At 46.4% G+C, this 15,405-nt stretch overlaps 1 protein-coding gene across 3 annotated transcripts in view; it reads left to right on the plus strand.

Moving 5' to 3' along the window:
* MECP2 (methyl-CpG binding protein 2) overlaps positions 1-15,405 on the plus strand; it is a 267,519-nt gene that overhangs the window by 166,471 nt on the left and 85,643 nt on the right. Inside the window, exon 1 of one of the 3 annotated variants that reach the window (XM_078664601.1) lies at positions 4,068-4,170. The exons of 1 other annotated variant lie outside the window; for it this stretch is intronic. In XM_078664601.1, the coding sequence (XP_078520727.1) occupies positions 4,154-4,170 (17 nt within the window). In that variant the 5' untranslated portion in view covers positions 4,068-4,153. Of the gene's footprint in view, positions 1-4,067; positions 4,171-5,194; positions 5,231-15,405 lie in introns of those variants that run through there. One more of the 3 variants, XM_078664602.1, reaches the window with a different exon arrangement.

A 15,405-nucleotide genomic window follows, 5' to 3' on the forward strand; every position in this document is an offset into this window, starting at 1 on the left:
TCCCTCTCTCTAAGGTCGTCCTCTACTTTCTCCAACCCTGTCTGGATTTTTAATAATTTCCTTTTTGACCGTCCTCTTGCCCAGCCCCAAGCGCCTCAGTGGCCACCTCGACCCACTCCCTGTTGCTTTCCCACACCTGCTGTCGCCACCCATGCCTGTAATGCTCACTGAACCCCTTGGAGTACTTAAATTCTTTTGGGAGGTGAGGGGGGCCAGCTACCATTGATAGCTGGGCTACTCCATCATAAAAAAGAGGTTTTACATCACTGAAATATGTTTTTATTCAATTAAAATAAGCTTTATTCGGTTTGCCAAAAACCTTCAAAGCATAATTTAAAGTCTAAAATACAATTCATGCACTGTAAAAGGTAAAGTGTGTAGAGGAAGCCATTCATGATCTTAACACAAAGAAAGAATCAAATAAAATACCAAAGGTACAGATGTAATATTCTGACATAACGTCTGAGCAAATCTGAAAAATCCAGCAGAGGACTAAGGTATCCTTACTTAACTTTGTGTGACTCTCCAATTAGATATTGAATGTAATACTGCACGCTCACTAACCCCAGCTATCAGAATTAAATTCTAAAAAGGAAGTAGTGCACTCTCGCTAGAATACAGCCTTAGAGCGTTTGCGCCAAACATTGGCTAAAAACCGACTTGCAGAATAGACTATTGCTTCAGAGGTGTCGGTTTTTAACATTCTGTGTGCAATTTTATAAGAATTAACCTTCAGGTTTAAACAGACAGGGTGCATCCATTTCATGCGGGCCATGGTAGTCTGGGCAGAAAAACAAAATGTGTTCCTCCGTCTCAGGAACTTCCCCACCGGCAGGGCATTTGTCCGAATTTTGCTCTCTTGTCCACTTACTCAAAGGTTTTTAGTGGCAGGCTACCCTACCGAAATCTCACAAACCGATCGGGGAGGAGAAATGTTATCAAGAAAAACTTTAAACTTTGGGCTAGTTGTGAATTCAAAGAACTGATCGGTCAGACGACTGAAGGAAGCCGGTGTTAGTTGTTGGTCATGCCGGAAGGCCCAATACCTGGTTTTGAGTACAGCAGCCTCAGACTTTCGGATTTTCTCAGGACTATCGCAGAGTCTTCTCATCCCCATTCTCCAACATCATGGTGAGATATATTGTAGCCAAGGGGTTTCGAGGGTGCCTTTTGTCTTCATTAAATCCCTCAACATTTTGTTTTTTACCTAATTACTGAGCCAAGTGATGCCTGTCCATCATCTTGGATTGGTAAATAAAGAACGCGCTCACGTCATTTCCCTAAGTGCGCACATGTGTGGTGAAACATGTGTGCACTCATGTCATCACCCGTGCACATGCCTAGGAAATAACATGGCAGCGCCATTACACCTTTTTTCTTTTTTTTCCTACAGGTCACAATGGTGAGACAGAATGGCTTTGCCAATGTTTCTAATTAATAGCTGTAGATATAAAAATCAGTTTACAATATTAATATTATTCATTATTAGAAGTGTTATTTGAGGAATAGGATTTCTTTGTTAAAATCCGTTAGGAATATGAAAGCACTTAATAGAAACAAAGGAGGGCTAATCCATTTGAGCCGTTTGCATTACTTGCGTAAAAGAAAATAGTGCAAACAATATTTTCAAAAGGGCAAACCACGGCCCAAGAACAAGACATTTAGAGAAATGAGAAAATGTAACTGAGCTTGTGCAATATTCATTAGTGTCATTTCTCCTTGTGTAGCAAAAAGGGTGAACGTTCAGTTTGCTCTGGTTCTTTGTTTTTGTTAAAATTGTTTATTCGTGGGCTGAGATTTAATTTTCCAGAATTTTGAAAATATTGTGCCTATGTGAAATGATTTATTAGCCAAACATTGTACTATTTTTGTATAATAGACTGATGCAAATTTTGTTTCACGCAGCAAAATAGCATAAAATGCTTCTATCTGTTTGCACCAGTAAAATTCTGTAATAAATTCACAGGTCTTGGATTATGCTTGAGAATTGCTTTGCTTTTCATGCGGGACTACCTACACAGTCCAGAGTATCCGCTACAACAGCATGGCTCCCTCAAAAGGGATCTCCAGCACAACTCCCTCGGAGTATTTCTTTGGGAGTTTGGTGTTACTGGATGAAGATGATGATTATAATGGTTGTTTGTCTTTGCGCTGAAAGAAATCGGTTTATTTTGATCCTCTGTAGCATTTTCAACATAAGTTGAGGACTGAGCAGCTTGTTGCCCAGAATAAACAGGTGCAGCTTTAGACTGTGCTGGTGTCTACTTTTGTGTTTTTATGCTTGGCACATACTGCACCCTTAGATGCCGAAGACTCCGCCCTTAGACTATCAAAAGTGACACCACTCTCTGGCCTTGACGAATAAGGGAATGATCCTTCCATGCAGGAATCTATGCTGTGCATCTGACAGCAGAGGCTCTGCATGCCATAGTTCAGTTATATGTTTTCAATGAGTAAATCCTATGTAATGCAGGAGTTACACGTTTCCCCTCGGTATGCAGGTAAGGATTTCTCTAGGGTCACAGAAGAATCGGCTGACATCTTGGACAAGATGGAATCTACCTTGACCATGCAAATAAATCTTCTCCAGACTGCCAAACAGGGGGAAAAGTCTGGACTGGGAGCTTTCAGATGCCTTCTGCAACCTCTTATGAGTACTTACGTACATCATTGTTGAACTTCTTAAGTAACCAGAAAAAGTAATGGGCTTTGTTTATATTTTGTGAGGCAACTCATTTCTTCATTTCACATGATCTCGAGAAAGATACATTTTCCTGATTAATCCTTCTGCAGGATCTACTGGCTGAATGTATTTCCCAGTGTGAGCCGTCGTGTTGCTTTCTTCGAGAACTGTTGGTTTTTGCTAGATTCTGGTCTGCTCTTCTCTACGCCTCCTACAGTCTTGCAGGCACAGGAGCCTCCCAAGCTCTGTTTTGATGGTCGCATTTACAGAGTTCTTAGAAAGCGAGACTAACTTATCCGTTGACACAAACTGAAACTCTCTTTTTCTTGAGCTATTCAAGAGTGATGATTTCTCTTTCTGCTATAGATGCTTTCCTGACTATGCCATGCTTTTAGGAGCAGGGATGCCACACTGTGACCCCTGAAAGAGCTTCTCCTCCAACCTCAGTGCCACTGTTGATCCCAGCTGGGTCTTCTCTGTTATCCGGTTTGCTGCACACACAAAAACACCTAGCCACTGGAGCAGGCTTATTTGCCTTTGAAAGGGACACATGCCTGCTCTGTTCCTCATCAGCATTAAGACTGGCTATACCAATCCTAAGAGCCAAAACCTTAAGTCATGCACAGTTTCTGTTTTGGTGCTTGCATGTCAGCGGAACGTCCGCTCCTAGGTTGCATAATTCCATGTCCAAATTATTGATATATAAGGAAAATAAAAAAGGAGCTAAAATACAGCCTTGACTCTCTTTAAAGGATTTCCCTTCCCCTACAACGTTCACCTGGCATGACGTCATGCCGTAACTTCTCCACAAGTGAGAAGTGAGCAGTGTGAGCAGCGCACATGTGCCCGGACACAAAACAGAGCCCGATAGAGACCCATTTCGAGGCCCCCTTTAAAAAACTGCCGGTGCTTCAGCACCAGTGAGACCCGGCCCACTTAAAGCCCTGCTCTTCGGCACCCTCGGGAACCTGCAGGTCGCTGCTTTGCTTCGACGAACCCGCTCTAAGGGGCTCCTAACAATAAGACGACATGTTCTGCTCCCAGCTGTCTTTTGCTGTCAGTCAATCAATCACTCACTCACATAGCGCTGCTCTTCACCCCTGAGTGTACGGAGCTGCTTGGACAGGCCTTTCCTGGAGGCCTTCTGTGAAGGACAGTGGGCAGGAAGTGATGACGTCATTGTGAGCATAGATGCCAGTGGCAGGATCCCTCCCTCACAGCCGGCTTAGCATGGGCAGGGGGCTGGCACGGCTGCCTGTGCTGCATGTCGGAGCCCAGTGGCCAACCTGTAAATGGGGCCAGCAGCAGGCAGCAGCAGGCAGCAGCCGGTGCCTCCTCGGTGACGCAGACACGGGGACAGCTCTTTAGAAAGCCAGTGAATGGACTGACGGCGAGTGAGTCACCGAGCAGTGGCTGGCAGCACCCACCGGCTGGCACCGAGTCACTGCATGCAGCGAGCAAGTGGCAACCATGCCTTCCTGCGCCGGGTAGGTGCTTCCCGCGGGCCCGGGCGCCTCTGGGCGCTGCGCTGTGGAGTCTGTCCTTGTACGTCTGTGTGTATTTGTGATCATGTCTCAGATTGCCAGCCCTGTGCCTTTCTGTCGACCCTTCCTTCGGCAGGAAAGGATTAAACACCGATGCTTCTGGAAAGCTGCAGCATCACATTCTGATGCCAGCCTTGTGTCGCGATGAAAGGATCTGACGTGACTGAACTGAAAACACCCTAGCAGGACACAATTGGGGTGCACGCAGGCCGCAAGAAAATATGCAGAATTTCTGCCTTTTCTCGCTGCTGCTTCAGGAAACGGCGGCTGTGGGCAGCGGATGCCACCGCAGCACCCGGCGCAGGCTGCAAAAACTCGAGTGTCTTTCAGTCGGTGTGTGCAGTCTTCGAAAAGGAAGCGACAACTGGCATCGAGGCGTTTGCCCCATAGTCTGTGGGCACCTTCTAATGTCTAGTTGGGCTGGCAATGGTATGATGCCCCCCGGACGGAGGCCTGGTTCCTGTGCTTCTGAATTCCACCAGTATTTTCAGACTAACGTGCGCCCAGCTATGTAGTGTCGGTGCTCGCTGGCAGCGTGCCCTTGTGCCCTGCGTATTACTGAGGGTCTTGAGCATGTAAGGTGTAAGTTTGTGAGTGCTGTGCCAGTCTCAAGGTTCTGCTACACATGCCAACTCAGAAGCGATTAAAGGCCACTGGCATATTTACATTTCAGAATTTATATTTATTTCGGAAGCAATAGATCAGCAGGCATGTCAAATGTTCCTTAATTAAAACAAAGTGGTGTCAACACAAGGGAACATCCGTGCCCTCAGCACTCCTAAAAGGTAAAATGCCCCTGTGACACTAGCTTAGTGCCTAATTGGCAATCTGAACCGGGGTGCATCTATAAATGATGCGCTGGCGCAGAGAGGTCAGAGGTGCGACTGAACCCTGGTTATTGCTGCATTTTCCATCCAAACAGGGGTAGCGGCCATTTTTCTTGCTTGCACTAGGGCACATTGCATCCTTGCTGTGCCCCTGCACCTCAAAATGGGTAATAATGGTAAGGTCAACTTTTACAAAGACCCTAAGACCTATTTTATTTAAAATTCATTACACACCCGACTAATCTGGATGGGGAAATGTTATGATAAAGATACTGACCAAGCTCTTGAATCTATTTACATAAATATTCATGCATCTAGTAAGTATGTGTGTTCCTGTGCCATATTACAACATATGTTTACTTGGAATTAAAAAACGCTTCAGATTATCCTTAAATTGAACCGCCTATGGTTGTGTCTGAACTTAAAAAAAGATGACAAGATTTACTACTTTTTTTCATGGGTGCTTAGCAATTTGCGAATTGAAATGCGAATTGAAATGACATGGTCTTTGGGATCCCTTAGCAAAAGAGCCACTGAAAGCACATGCTCCTGCGAGCTTTCGCAGGAATCTGGAGCTTTTTATGCTCATCTCACTTTTACTCACCAAGTTAACACACTAACAAATGGCTTGAACATCCAGCAGTATTATTTTTGGGTCACATTGTACACCTGATGAGAGCCCTTCTCGTGACACGCTTCGACTACAGCAGTGTTATCTACTCTGGTCTCATCAACAAACTCACCCCCAGGCTCCAAAGACTTCTAAACCAAGTAGCCAGAATATGCCTCAACCACTGTTCTCAGACAGCTAGAATGTGCCTCAACCTCTGTTAGCAGGATCACCTTTAACCCATATACAGCCTGATTCATCAAGCGAAATGCGCTCGCAAAAGGGCCAGATTCTGAGAATCTGGCCCTTTGCGAGTACAATTTTTGCATTTGGGATTCATCATCCCAAATGCAAAAATCGCTAATAAAGAATTCGCTAAATTGCGAGGATTAGCATTTAAGGAATCTCTATTAGAGATTCCTTAAATGCTATTCATGAAACATTAAAAAAATTGCGAATTCGCAATTTAGGACCGCTATTTACCACGAAGTCAAACCGCGTGGTAAATAGCGAATACTTAGAAAAATGCATTTAAATGCATTTTTCTAAGTTGCATGTTACACACACACATGTCCTTAGGACATGTGTGTGCGCAACACCAATGTAGATTACATTTCAGGGGTGCTACAGGGTGTCCTTTGGACACCCCTGCACCCTTGAAATGCATCCTTATTTGCGATTAGCTAATTGCTAATCGCAATTAAGGAATGTGTAGGAATCGCATTTCTTTATGCAATTTCTACATGAATCCCGTTTTGCAAGTCCTTAATAGCGATTCCTTATGAATCGCTATTAGGGGCTCGCAAAACGGGAGAATGATGAATCAGGCTGATAGTTGCTGATTCTTTTTCTGGCCCAGACTGAGCTCTTTTTTAAGGTTTGGGCCACTTTGTGCTTAAACCTTACATTTTTCCCACAAAAGGTATCCATGTCAAATTTGCGTCTTTTTTATCACCACAGCTTGTATTGTATTGTATTGTTATTGCATTTATATAGCGCTTACTACCCCATACGAGGCGTCAAAGCGCTTTTTCGGCGGGTAGCACGCTACTCCGGGACCCATAGAGGATTAGTGTTGAATTAGTATAGTGAAACATGCAAGTACATTTTATGTGGTGGATAGGTTAGTCAGTTATTTGGATATGAAATGATAGCAGAAGGATAGAGGAGGACAAAGGTTTGTATTTATTTATTGCTTGCTGACGCACGCTATTCCGGAAGCCTATAAAGGATTAGTGGTGAATTAATATGGTGAAATATGAGGTAATTTCAGTGGTGGATATTAGTCTGTTACTTGGAGTGAGAAGGATAGCGGAGGGATAAAAGGGGAAGAAAGATTAGCATTCATATAGCACTTGTTACCCCTGAAAAAACAGCTGTGCATGAAAGTTTATATTCTTTCTGAAAAAGTAATGTCAACAAAAGATTTGCTGTGCTAAGATCACAATCATCCCAGCTTTCAGTAACAGGTAGAATTGTAAAAGAAAACCATTTTACCACAGTTTTTGCATTTTTCTAACAGGTAGTCCAGTTTTCCTCTTTTTTGAGGTTTTAGCATACTTGCATTTCGTGGAGGAAACAAGTGTGAAATCTATGGATGAACTGAGAAAGCTGTACATTTCTGAAAACTAGATGAAATTCACAATTTAGCAACGGGTCATTTGTGTAGATGTCTCATGGTTTTCCCGTACAAGCTAATCATTGAAATAAAAAAATAATATTAATAATAAGTAGAAGAAAATAGCAATTGGTGACAGCCTTTTTATCTGTAAATGTTTGCCTCAGTGGTCGATTTACCTAAGTAATCTACAGTTATGTCCATCAGAGAGAGTTTGGTAATAACAAAAGTTCTACCATTCGTCTCTCAATAGAAAAAGTAACCCTCTTGTATGGGTGGGCCTAGAGTCCACAAAGGAAAAGCCCACACAATGCAATGTGGCAATATATATTTTTTTTAAATGAAACCCGACACTTTTTGTCGATTTGGGTCCTAACCCTAGACATTTCGGAATATTAGACAGCCTGTGTGTGGGGGCGGGGGTTGGGAGGTTTGGGGGGCCCCATGTAAAGCAGGCCTTTTTTTGCCCAAACACAACCTATATCACTAAAATATATTAATGTAAAAAGAGAACACAGTGATTTGCAATACTTGGATGTAGCTCACAGTTATTAAGCCACGTGCCCCAGCACCCCTTATGATGCTTCATGGCAAGTTCTAAGGATTCTCTACAATGACACTCCATTTGGGCCTGCACTCAGCACTGCCTTGTGCAAAGTGCGGGAATCCATGGTATAGTCCAAATATGAGTGGTTTTGCCCATGTGAAGCCAGATTGTTAATGGATCATAGATTTGCTCATCTCCACGTTAGCATTTCTGATTTTGATGTGTTCAGTTTGAGGTGGTTTGCTGGCATCAATGTCGCTATCCATTTTTCCCCATACTACTGGAGCACCAGTATATGCGATATATGTGAATACTCGCATTGTGTAGTGGCTGTTGTAATGGAGTCTCCTCTTCCTCTGCACCTGCTAAGAATCATCAGCTCTCTACAAAGTTCATTCAGTCATGGTAGTACAATAGTACAGATGCTATACCTTTCTATTAGACAATCACAATACTGTGCTGCATTGCAGGTTGAGACGCACGCTGGAAGTGGTCATTTTCCATTGAAGGTACATTTGAATGTCGTATACAAAACTATCCCGCAGTAGGTTATTGCTACTGGACTTGGGATAATACAGAGAAAGACGTGAAATAATATGTCATAATCCTTGTGTTGTAGTTCATGACCACCTTAAAGGGCATTTATCTCTTCTTAGTGCCCATGCTGTTTAATTCCAATTCTAATTGAGCTACACTAGCTCCCTAGCGAGGCCAGAATCAGATTTAAACTGGATGTCCACCTATGGGAATTAGGACCAGATGATGATCCACCCTTCTGTACATCCGACGTCTCCTAAAGACGGGTCTCTTTAGATCCCAACTGATCCATTCATTCTTTTGTAATGTAGATGTGGATGTTCTTAACCCCACTGACTCCGTCCACCTTTAAACTGGTAACTTGTATATGTACATTCCCTCTCCTCCTCCCATTACACTGCCTTCACCCTACCCCTGATCGCTCTTATGCTTCAATACACTCTTATACCTACCTTCCCCTCATCATCTACCATCCATTCCGCCCCAACCTTCCCCCCTCCCCCTTCTTTCCCGCATTCCCCACCCTTCACTTTCTGACATTTTCCCTACCAACCCCTGTCCCTCACTCCTGGTCTTCCCCTCGTCTCCTTATCTTTGTCTCTTTGCTCCCTTTTCACTAGCTTCCCTTGCAACCTCCTTGCCCTGTCCTCTGCTCCACCTCTCCTCCCCCCTCTTCAGTCCTCCTACTCTCCCCTGCTTCTGCCTCCTTCGCTCTCCCCTCTCCTTACCTCCTCCTTAACTTCACCTCTGTTGTTTCCCACCTTCCTCCCCATCTCCCTCTGCGTCTCCTGAGGCTCTCACCGCCTCCATCAAACATTCCTGTCTCTCTAGGTTTTCCTCACTTCATAGTTAGTGTTCTCCATAAAGCACATCTGTACCTTTTCGGTACCCAGGCACTCTATAAAACACTACTATTTGAAGCCCTCTTGCATTCGTGGACCCCGGTGTACACTTGCTCAGAGTGGCGAATGAGCAGCTTACTGCTGGTGTATCAAGTACTGTTGGGAGCTTATCCTCTAGGAACTGTTGGGTGATAGCAGGTGTTTAGTTGGGGGAATATGATCGGGTTGAAGTATAGTGCTAGCCTCACACGCCTAGTGCAAAAAGATGTGGGAATTACTTGGAGACAGGTAGGTTGTCAGATTGTAAAACAGCAAAATCAATGTTTGGTTATATTTTAAAGTCTCCAACATAATTCTATGGATTTGCAACTTAATGGCCCAAACTACAGAAGAGGGTGACATTGGTTAAACGTGGCGCAAGTAATGAATGGGAAATAAAGAGATCCTTCTTTTAGCCCTCAAGTAATGTAGTTGTTATTAACCATGATGGTTGCAGGGAAGGGATTAATGCACGTGCTTGTTAATTGGAGCCATACTGACGCTGAAATGGATAAATGCTAGAAGGAAACATTTATTGAAAAGCGGCACCACCCTTGAATAGGACAGAGGAGAAAAGGAAAATAACCTGACACTAAACCAGTTTGAACATGACACCCTGCCCAATATATTATGGGGAAATTGCCCTTATTGACCACAGAGTTGAAAACGTTCATTGTATTACAGCATTTATATAGCGTTTACTACTCCTATATGGAGCGCTGACACGCTTGCCTACATCAGTAGTGTTATGTTGGTACTTGTAGTGTACTAGAATGTGAGACTGAGAACACTCTATAGTAGTGAGTTACCCTGGCTCCTCGGAGTGGATCGATGCCAAATTGTGTACTCCATTAAAGCTTCAGTTGGAAACCTCAACCAGTGTCCAGTGTTTCCCTCGATACGAGCTTGCAACATTTTGGCGACGATTAGGCTCTTGGATGACTCAACCTGGTGATTCCTGAATGTGTTGTGTAGTCTGAAGGGCAGACCTGTTCCACTGCCGTCTCTCACACTTGGAGTGAACCCAGGTGGCGTGTCCTTAAGAAGACTCAAGGCACTGTTTTTAGTCATGTGGGAGGTGTGGAGGTATTTACCACTCACATAATACGTGCTTGAGTCCCAGCGTGTTGGCTAGTATAGAAGCAGATTCAGGTGCGAATTGGCTTGAGACAGAGGCCGGATCATTGTCGCGAGGAAGTAGCTGTGATGTCAACCTTGCAGTTGGGAGGCTTGTGCACTACCGTCATTGAACCGATATGCTGTTGACGCAACATTGCGCCATCTTGGGTGTGGTAGGAGGAACCCACATTTTCTAATTCTTCAACATTGGCATGTCAGAAGTGACCTGCAACTACGTTATGTATACGTACTGCCATTTTGGGTGAGGAGCCGGTTTTTCTTTGTGTCAGCAGTTGGTGCAGTTACTCGCACGGTGATCTGCACACACCACAGCATAGTTATGGGAGTTTCTTCATCAGCAGGATGTATTCAGATAATGGCGAGTGCAGTACCATTTTGTGGTGATCTGCTCACCTCCAGCCCGCATTGTTGTGCAGTTCTCTTCATGGTGATCTTCACACCATAACACATCTCTTTAAGAGATGTGTGGTGACAGCGAGTGCAGTTCAGTTTTCACGCATCTGTACACCATATCATATTTCTGGAATTGGTGTTTGTTTCATTGACTTGTTCCTGCCAGGTTACAGCGGGTGCAGCTTCTCATATCGGTGATCCGCACACCTTTATTTTAACCAACATCTTGCAGTAAATCGGTGATTCACACACCAATGACAAGATTTTCTACTTCACCCATTGTGATTTTTCACTCTTAAAGTCATCCAAGATCTAGTCCACAGTGTATTTGGTTTTCTGCACATTCACATATTTTATTGTCACACAGTGGTACATATAATTCATATTGTTGTTTCACTTACCTTTTACCATGGCTATGCAGTGTAATATAATTATGCCGCCTGTTGTATTTCTACCACAGCCTTGCACACCTGCTATTTCTTGGGAGGATTGGGTGGAGACGTTAGAGAATTACATAAAAGCACTTGATGGCCAAAAATGTTCATCTGCGTGGAAAGAGACCATGCTGTTGAGTCCACTAGGTAGCGAAGGACAACACATTTTTAAGTACTTGCCGTTGGCAGTTGGATCTAATGGTCAACCTATGGACAATGTTTATAAAAAAAGCATTTAGGAGATTGGAAACCAGATTTGCCATATAAGTTAACTTGGTGATGTCAAGATATACATTTTATACCCAACCTCAAGCAGAACATGAGTCTATAGATGAGTTTGTGGCTAGACTGCGAGAACTGTCAGGCAAGTGTCGCTTTGGCAATGTGACTAAGCAGCTGATCTGTGACCAACTAATAGTGAAGTGTCTAAAGAAAAAAATCCAAGAAAAGTTATGGGTTGTGATTTATCCATCTTTGAAGGAGACGGTGGACATTGCTAAAGTCATTGAAGAATCTCAGAAGTGTATGAACGAATTAGGGAAAAGAGAAAAGATTAGTGGGTCAGTGTACTGCGGCCCGGTTGGCCGCGAATGTTTTTTCCTGATGGAAGGGCCTTGTGGCTCTTAGCTTCTTTTCTCTCTTTTTCTGCCTTTCTTGGTTTCCTACTGCCCTTTCTTTGTCTTTTCCTTTCTTCTTATGGGGGCCTGGGGAGGGGAGGTAGACTGCGGGTGGGGGGTAGGAAGGTACGGCTCTGGGTTGCGGGCGGACGGGCTGAGTGTGATGTGTCTGTTGAGTGGATCGGGCTAGGCTTTGCGACACCTTGGCGTGGCTATGAATGTGGCTAGTCCTCTGAAAATCATGACCCTCAACGTGAAGGGTCTTAATTCGCCCAACAAGCGCAAACAGGTCTGGCACTATCTCCTGCGGCACAATCCGGATATCATTTTCTTGCAGGAGACCCACCTTCTACAGGCTGACACTGGGCGCATGACTCACCCTAGATACCCTCTTCAGTTCTGGTCAGCGGCGGACACGAAAACAGCAGGAGTGGCGATTATGTGCAGAGCTGGCATCAGGCGGGGGGAAGGCAGGCCCTTCCGGAGTGGCGATGGCCGCTTTCTTAGGGTGACTGTCGAGGTGGGACGTCGCCGCTTAACGCTATGCAACGTGTACGCCCCCAATCAGGCGCAGGGTCGCTTCCTCGGGGACCTCTTGCGGGATCAGATACCTCAGGGCGGGCCCTCTCTAATTCTGGGGGGAGACTTGAACATGGTGTGGTGCCTAAAGATGGATCGGAGCGAGGGTTCCTTCAGTGGGGCTGGAGCGATGTCTCTGGCACTTCGTAAGCAGATCGGTGATCTAGGATTATTTGATGCGTGGCGGTATTTCTCCCCAGATAAACGTGAGTACTCCTTTTACTCGAGTGCTCACCGATCCTACTCTCGCATCGATTACCTGTTTATGTCCCACGACCTTGTCCGTGATGTAGCGGGAGTGGAGATGTCTGACATTTCAATCTCAGACCATGCTCATGTGGAATTGCTCTTTCGGGCCCCGGGTGAGTGCCCCCCTCGGGAAAGGAAATGGTATTTGCCGCCAGGCATCCTTCGGGATACAGCAAATGTTGAGGAAATCCGTGAGGCCATTACCGCCTACTTTGAGAACAACGACTTGCCCGAGACGCCTTTCCCGGTGGTCTGGGACGCCTTTAAGGCCACGATTCGGGGTCATATTACGTCTCTTGTGATCGCGAGGACGCGAGAGGCGAGAGCAGTGGAGGATGGCCTGGTGAAGGAGTTAAAGGAGGCGGAGGCGCAAGACCAGGGAGCCTCTACCCTGCAAACGAGGCGCCACCTGGCGAATCTTCGAGGCCAATTGCGGTTGTTGCGTGCTAATAGGGCGGAAGGCTCCCTCTTGGATTTAAAACAGACACATTTTGAGGGGGGAGATAAGGTTGGAAGACTCTTAGCGAGGAGACTGCGGGTTAGGGCTGCTAAGTCCCATATAGTGAATGTTCAGCTACCTAATGGGTCCAGAGCGGCGACGGCTAAGGATAAATGCCAGGCGTTCCGGGATTACTATGCTTCGCTATACACTGCGGAGACGCCACCTCTTGACTTGGTGGAAGAAGTCTTGGAGCAGTACGGTGGGACGACGTTGTGCCCCCACTCGGCGGAGCTCTTGGAGGAGTCGATAACACAGGAAGAGGTGGCCTTGGCTCTTAGTGAGCTCCACCTGGGGAAAACGCCGGGTCCCGATGGGCTCCCGCTCTCCTTCTATCGCCTGTTTCAGGCTCAGCTGGGACCGTACCTTCTTCGGCTCTTCAATTCTTTCACTGACGGACAGGGTCCCTCTCCGGATATGGGAATGGCGGAAATTGCCTTAATCCCAAAGCCTGGGAAAGACCCCACACTTTGTTCATCATACCGCCCAATTGCTCTACTAAATACAGATTTTAAAATATACACCAAGGTGCTGGCGAAGCGGTTGGACCCCCATATGCCTGACCTGATTGACCCGGACCAGGTGGGATTTATACGCGGCCGTCAAGGGGCTGATAATGTGCGCAGGGTCGCCCACCTGGTGGGGAAGGTGCACCACTGGCAGATTCCGGCCTGTCTACTCTCGTTGGATGCTGAAAAAGCATTTGACCGTGTGGACTGGTCATTCCTCCGGGCGGTCCTCTGTAAGATAGGACTTGGCCCAAAGATGGTCGCTCGAATCATGGCGCCCTACGTAGCCCCGAAGGCCAGGGTCCGAGTGAATGGACAGCTAACAGAACCGTTTAGCATAGGGAGAGGGACCAGGTAGGGCTGTCCCCTCTCGCCTTTGCTGTTCGCCTTAGCGATCGAGCCTCTGGCGGATATGATCCATCGGGCTCCGGACATACACGGCATTCCGCTGGGTGGACGGGACCATAAAGTAGCGCTCTATGCAGACGATCTCATCCTCACCCTCAGTGAGCCCCGGGAGTCTTTGCCAGCAATCCATTCTACGCTTTGCCTCTTTGAACGTGTCTCTGGTCTGAAGATTAACCACAGCAAATCTTGGGCACTCAACCTTACCGTCCCTAAACCCGAAATCCTCCCACTGGAGCAGTTGTGCCCGTACCGTTGGACAGAATGCCACATTCGGTATCTCGACCTACACCTGACCCCTTCGTTAGATGGGTGGTCGCCTGTTAATCGGAGAGACTGCCGCAGATCGGTCCTTGAGGACCTACGGAGATGAAAGTCGCTAATACCATCATGGTTGGGTAGACTCAATGCAATAAAGATGTCCGTCCTACCCAAGCTCCTTTATTTGTGCCAGTGTCTACCCACACCCATCCCCTTACATAATATTCGGAATTTGCAGAAGGAATTAACCAACTTCATTTGGGGGGAAAAGAGGCCACGCTTCTCCCAGGCGCTTCTTATGGCACCACGAGACCGTGGAGGGCTGGCGTGTCCTAATTTGGTGGACTATTACTGGGCTGCCCATTTGCGCTTCGTGGCTGAGTGGAGTATCAGAGAAAGTGAAAAGGGGTGGCTTCACATGGATAGGGCTGTAACCGGCCATACTATCTGGGACCTGGCGTGGAACCATAAAGCAGGGCGTTCTCTGAGCGCCTATTTGGCGGTGCCCACGAAGACAGTATTGGAAATATGGGACAGGATAGCGCTACGTAGAGGTCTCACGACCTTCCCTTCCCCGCACACCCCTATTGAGGGCAATCCGTGGTTCCCGCCAGCTTTCCGTACTAGAGCTTTTCGTAGATGGTCACAAGGCGATTGTAGGGTCCTTACAGACCTCTTTGATGGAGGCACCCTTAAGTCTTTCGCCCACTGCAGGGAGGAGTTTCGACTCCCGCCTGAGGCCGAGATGCAATACCTCCAGCTGCGACACTGGGTCCTGTTGGATGCAACGTACCCGGGGGCCACCCGAGACTTTACCCCGTTCGAGCACCTGGCACGTTCTTGGGCCGACGCGAAGGGTTTGATCTCCAAGATATACCAGATGTTGCAACATCCTCAGGTGCCGCCTTCACAGACCTATCAACAGCGGTGGCACACGATGCTGGGGACCGAGATTGCACCAACGCAGTGGCTTCGTCTGTGGCGGGATATCCCTAAAGTATACCGTAGTATACCGCAACAGGAAAACGCATATAAAATGAGGACCCAGTGGTACTACACGCCTCAGCGTTTA

Source organism: Lissotriton helveticus, chromosome 10 (assembly GCF_964261635.1).
Source record: "Lissotriton helveticus chromosome 10, aLisHel1.1, whole genome shotgun sequence".
NCBI classification, from domain to species: domain Eukaryota; kingdom Metazoa; phylum Chordata; class Amphibia; order Caudata; family Salamandridae; genus Lissotriton; species Lissotriton helveticus.